Source organism: Gastrolobium bilobum, unplaced genomic scaffold (genome assembly GCF_033153095.1).
Source record: "Gastrolobium bilobum isolate Gb01-03AN ecotype WA unplaced genomic scaffold, APGP_CSIRO_Gbil_v1 utg10835, whole genome shotgun sequence".
NCBI lineage: Eukaryota > Viridiplantae > Streptophyta > Magnoliopsida > Fabales > Fabaceae > Gastrolobium > Gastrolobium bilobum.
The window spans coordinates 98064-104290 of NW_026897374.1; the positions used below are offsets into that span (position 1 = coordinate 98064).

At 32.2% G+C, this 6227-nt stretch overlaps 1 protein-coding gene across 1 annotated transcript; it reads left to right on the top strand.

Moving 5' to 3' along the window:
* Positions 1 to 1313: 1313 nt before the first annotated feature.
* Positions 1314 to 5785, top strand: LOC133306390 (peter Pan-like protein). The gene is made up of 7 exons (XM_061506702.1): positions 1314 to 1497; positions 1734 to 1952; positions 2737 to 2967; positions 3447 to 3539; positions 3624 to 3811; positions 4527 to 4720; positions 5482 to 5785. The coding sequence occupies exons 1-7, from the start codon at positions 1495 to 1497 to the stop codon at positions 5616 to 5618; spliced, it is 1065 nt and encodes a 354-aa protein (XP_061362686.1). The 5' UTR covers positions 1314 to 1494; the 3' UTR covers positions 5619 to 5785.
* The last annotated feature ends 442 nt before the right edge of the window (positions 5786 to 6227 follow it).

Here is a 6227-nt window from a genome sequence, read left to right on the forward strand (position 1 = left end):
TTGGGATGGGAAGTCGGAATCATCAAGACAACCTAGGCTAAAACCATTTCAACTTAATAAATTAGAGTGTATAAAAAAATAATTATTAAAGAAAATATATCAACAGCTAAAATTTGATATTAAGACAATATTTTTACAATAAAATGATCATTTGTCATTCCATGTACAAGAAAAACTTTGAGTATTGGCATGCTTATATGAAATTGAGAAATAATCCCTAGTTTTTTTCCCCCTTCATTAAGTGAATCCTCAAGCTTTTTATGTTGTTTTAAATTCGATCTTCTGTCTAGCTATCATCCAAATTATTAATAGAATTCATACATACAGTAATATTTTAAAAATCAGACTGGATTAAACAGTCAAATTAGTCAAACTATAAAGGGATTATATTTTTATTTTGGAAATTATGTGGTTAAATTACAGTTTAATCATAAATTTAACCAGTGAAATGATGAACGGAATATTTGGTTAGTTTAATCTCCACTTTGGTTTTTGAAACATTGATGCGAAGCGTGAGTTTTTTTCTTTTTCATTTTTAATCTTTAAAAAATAAAATAAAAATATTATCTTTGCTTGGAATTACGATATCAAATTTTAATGTAATGTTCTCTAGGTATTTTAAAATTGAAATCTCGAATTTTCATAATATTACTATGAAATTGTAAGCAACTAAATAAAATTTTCAATCATTAAACAAGACTATAAAATTTATATTTGTTAGAACTTATAAGTTAAGAAGATTAATTGTACATTTTATACTTTACGGTAACATCCATATGCAACAACTCTGATCTGACTGTGAAAGCTTGATACATTTTGCCACTATTTTGGTTGCTATTACCTCGGGTGAATAATATCTTATGCAATACATGGGAATTTTTAAGTTTAGATAAAACTTTTTTAAAATATAAATTTAAACCTGATTGCTGAATAGTTGAAGAGAAGTAGATCTTTACTGTACCACTACAATCTGGGTACAGCACATACAGCAAAAGTAATTTGATAACAATTTTTTTTCCCGAACAATGACTGAATTAAAATTAATGTAAATATACAAAAAATAAAAATAAAAATAGTTTGTTTAAAAATTGAAAAAATAAAATAAATATCTTAATGTTTATATAGTAACTATAGATAAGTTATGTATATTTACTCTCAAAATAATATTATTTTGTATTAAATTTTTTTAAAAATAATTAAAAATATTATTAAAACTCTAAAATAAATTATAATTACAAAAATATCTTAATTTTCACCGTTATTTTAAATTTAACGTAGATAACTTCAAACCCTAAAATAAAATCAGATAACTAAATAAAATAAAATATCTATTCCTTATTTCACAAACCTTTTAGCAATAAAAGCCTTCAGTGCCGCGCAAGACTCTAACCCTTTCGACACGACCGTGATACCATCCTTCGTTCCCACCGGCGGCGGTGGCGGCTGCGATCTCAGTTATCTTTTCCAGCTACAACAGAATCTCCGCCTTAAGCCATGGTAAGTTGAGCTATTCTCTCTTGTTCTCTGTCCTATTATTTCTACTTCCTTGGAGGAACACACTCGCACTGTGTTCCTTTGAAGTTTATCTCGTCTAAATTTCGATTATTCTCTTATTTATGGAACTGGGTAGTGGTTTTTATCCTATTTTGTCTCAAACCCAACAAAAAAAATCCAAACTTGGTTCGTTTTTGTTGTTGCATTCTGCATCGAACTCACTCTTCTGAATGAAACAGAGGAAGAAGAAAAATGGGTTTAGGAGACCTGTTATCATCAAGAAGAAGCAACAGCAACAGCAACAGCAGCAGCAACATCAGCCCACAGTGGATCCTATTACGGGAAAGAAGATCCCAAAAAGTTTTGTGTTTTCACGAGGGAAGTTGCCAGGTCCTCTCAAACAGCTTCAGATGGACATCAGAAAGTTAATGCTTCCATATACTGCTCTCAGCCTCAGGGTGAATATTCCTTTCTTCTTGTTTATTTTCTTCATTCATGTTTAGATGTTTGAATCTTTCACACAACTATAAAGTGAATGAAATATTGTTTTAGTGGCAATTAGTTAATTTATTAATGTGCTTGCAACAAGTCTAACTCATAGGTAGAATAGATTTTTTTTCCCCCTTAAAGTTGTATTGTATGGTGGGTGGTTGTAGCTATAATAGTAAATGCTTAATTTTTTTTTTTCAAGCACTTCCCTTTTGCTAGATGCCCCTGGATCCATCTGGAAGAAGATTCTTTGATGTGTTTGGAGAATGCTGAGCATGCCTTATTAAGTTGTAGAGTTTTTTAAGATGAACTTCAGGGATTTTGTTAATTTGCTACCTGATTTGGATTGATTAATTGGCAACTTAACATAGTTTTTGCTGATTTCTTTATTATGGAAGAAGTTGTAGGCAAACTATTGTATATGCAGAAATTGACTGTCATACCATGAAGAGTTTAAGCTTTTAACCTAATAGCTTGTTGAATTTAGCCTAGCAATCTAGTTTCTATTGCAAATCTTTAACCAACTCTCGGCAGCTTAGATTTTGCAATTATTTACGTTAGTCAACCACTCAACCTAATTATTATTAACAGTAAGATGGATTTTAATTTCATAAGAAAAAACAATGAAATTGATTTTAGTAGGGATTTTTGGTTGTCAGACTAGATAACATTCATATGTCACTGGTTTCAATCTACTTGGGCCATGGTGGCTTATGTGTTGAGTGTTGACTATACTCTTAATGTCTTTTGCAGGAAAAGAAACGGAATAATCTAAAAGATTTTCTGAATGTTGCTGGACCTATGGGTGTAACACATTTCCTCATACTGTCAAAAACTGCAACTGCATCTTACTTGAGGGTTGCAACTACCCCACAAGGACCCACTCTTACGTTTAAGATACATGAATACTCATTGGCAGCTGACATTGCTCAATCTCAATTGCATCCTCGATGCCCTAAAGATCTTTTTAAAAATTCTGCTTTGGTAAAGAATTTCTTCCATACTCACAGACAACCGAGGCATTGCAGCTTCTTAAAATTTAGTAAATAAAATGAAATTTCAGAATTGATTATTTTTCATGTCATCTGCTATTCAATGCCATTCATTCAGTTGTTATCACCAGATTAAAATTTGCTAATGGAATGCAAGAAAGGAATTATTTATTAAACTGGTGTCTTTGCTTCTTATCCTTATCAAATTGAAGAGAGATGAATAGTCAAGACCACTTGGTTGGTCTGCTACTTACTAATTATTATTAACACTGAACAGGAATTTGCTTAATCTCATTGTTATATCCATTCTCTGGTTATTATCAATTTCTTTTTTGGCTTAACTGCAACCAGTTGAAGCTTTGCCCCTAAAATGTGTAATTGTCTATTGCATATTGTATGCTAACTATTAATAGTTAACTTATATGGTTTTGTTATTCATTCAAGATTGATGTCTCCATGTTTTCTTGCCAGATTGTACTTTCTGGATTTGTGAGTGGAGATCTTCCTCTGCGGCTTACAACTAACATGTTTCAGAATATATTTCCAACAATTGATGTTAAAACTGTGAGTTTTACAGACACATACACATCAATGACTTACTTGATATCTAAGTCCCAAATCATTAAGTGTCACGACATATTGTTTCAGGTCAAACTCTCCTCTTGCCAAAGGATCGTGTTGCTTAATTACAACAAAGACACCAAGCTCATTGATTTTCGGCATTATTCCATAAGATTACAACCTGTAGGTGTCTCACGCAGAATAAGAAAACTTGTGCAGAGCCATCAGGTGCCTGATCTTAGGAATCTTCAAGATGTGAGCGATTTTGTTACAAAGTAAGATGCTTGTTTACATAAGCTTTCATTTTTTCCGTTTTGGAATGTTGAACTGGAAGAGAGAGCTGATATATTCCATTTCTGACATTTGCATTGCACTCATTATATCCTTCTTTAAGCATGCAAATCTGATAATTCAGAGTATTGAGACGTGTAATGAATAGAATCCTATCTAACTTGCTCTTCATTCCTCTTTTTTTGTTTTTTGGTGTAACTCTTGGTTTCTCTTTCAGTGTATTGATATTTTATTTTAATTGTGACTTGTGAGGTTAAAATATTAGGTTGCTCTAGAATGGAAGATACATTTGCTTATGATTTAATTTGATCAACCTTCTCTTCCCTCAGGTGCTAAATGCTGCAAGATTTCAATTATCTAATTGTGAAGTGTTTTTTCTTTTCTTTTCTCAACTATTCAGCAGAGAACATGAGATTATCCTTTAAAGCAGTTGTCTGTACAAATTTGCTAAATGATTTTATCAGTTTTTTGTTTTGTTTTTTTTAGTGAAATATTTCCTGAACTGTCGTATTTTATCTAATTTTATGTGACAAGCTGTTAAGATCAGATAAAGAACAAAGTAGTTCAGAAATGATCTAAAATTATGTTATCTATACAAAATAATTAAATCATAGTTGATGCTTCTTCTTCTTTTTTTACCCCCCCCCCCCCCCCCCCCTCCTCTCCTTTCTCCTTATCGTTTTACTTGTGATTTGTAAGGGCTGGTTATGGATCAGAAAGTGAAGCAGATGAAGAAGCAGCAACAGTGACTCTGTCAAGTGATATTGGTAGAGTTAACCGTGCTTCTACAAAAAGTGCTGTCAAACTTCAAGAGGTTGGTCCCAGGATGACTCTTCAACTAGTTAAGGTTGAGAAGGGGCTGTGTTCGGGTGAAGTCCTCTTCAGTGAATATGGTACATCATCTTACACTTTTTTCTCAAGGAAATTTACTTCTTTTTGTTTAGAAATCTATGAAATATTATGCCACACTTATCTTGGAAGGCATAGATGTGAATCTATACTTGACTGGGACTTCGTATGATGGAAAAAAAAAAGGATTAGAGATGGACCAATGGCTATTAACTATTTGCTTGTGCAATATAGCAGATTCATTAAGGAATATTTTTTTTAAATGTTCAGCAGGATCATTTTATTTATGCATTAAAATAGAGTTTTATAAGAGTTATGTTATAGGAAAAGTGATTGAGTAATGTTATAGAGATTCGTTTTGCGTACTGTAATTTCTTTTTTTTTCTTTTTTCTTCAAAAAGTGTGGGCTCTACAAAATGTTGTGTGTGTAGGAAAGTTTGTTGTGTCATGTTAAATGACAAATGCAAACCCCTAAAATATATTTCATATCTTGAATCTTAAGCTCTCAATCCATATTTCCTTGATGGTGACAGAGAAGATTGCCATTAAAGTTGTCATTCTTGTAAGCTTTCTGGCAGCCGTGATTAACAATCCTTTATGATCTGAATTGCATATATCATTCTTCAACAATTCTCATGAGTTCATTTTCTTTTCCTTTCAATCATTCCTCAGTTCCTCAGTCATTGTTTTCTCATTTATATTCTCCAACTGTGTGCATTTTTTGTCAACGAAACACCTGTCCTGTGCACATACTCTTTTGTGCCTGTACTTACTTTCCACTGCTCTTACTCTTCTTCCCTATTAGGAAAAGCTGGTGACAAAGGAAAAAGTGATGATGAGATGCAGGACAGTCAGGATGGAGAAGATTCAGAATGTAGTGAAGATGAAGGTCAAGACGGAGAAGATCCAGAGGGTAGTGAAGGTGATGAACAACTTGATTAGGAGCATAGTGGTAATGGGGTGGTTTAGTATTGTAAAAGTTGTCTAGTAGCTCCATAACACCACAGAACTGAAAACAAGTCACCGGAAATTTTTCGTGAAGCATTCCAGTGGCTGTGATATACTATTTATTTGTTTTTGTTAAATTATATAAATTTAGAGTAATCAAATGCGATTTGTCTCCTTACAATTGTCTACCGCTTTTCTAACTTTTCTCCTGAAACGCATGCTTGTGCAATTATCAACATAATCTAAATATTCAACCTTAAATTGGTTATGTTGGTTTTAACTTTTAATTGGTAGGGTTGACTAGCGGCTATAAATACAAATAAATGGAATAATGCCAAAATTGCATTTGGAAGACAATCTTAAATAATAATTATTGATAGAAATAAGAAGATATTGTTTCATGATTTGTTTTCACTTCAAACTTAAGATTGTTAAATTTTTTATTTATTTTTATTTTTTATTTTTGAGGATGTTTATATTATTATGCAAAGATGCAAAAGAAACAGGTTTTATGTTTTGGTAACGGATTTTGAGATGATATTATGGAAGGTTCTGATATTGTGCCCATTGTAGAAGCCAGGATAATAACTGCATTGCAAGGCT

Bases quoted from the DNA above. Each gene is read 5' to 3' on its own strand.
- LOC133306390 (XM_061506702.1), top strand. The intron at 2,968-3,446 runs GTAAAGAATTTC...TTTTCTTGCCAG, and splicing joins TTTTTAAAAATTCTGCTTTG to ATTGTACTTTCTGGATTTGT. The intron at 3,540-3,623 runs GTGAGTTTTACA...ATATTGTTTCAG, and splicing joins CAACAATTGATGTTAAAACT to GTCAAACTCTCCTCTTGCCA.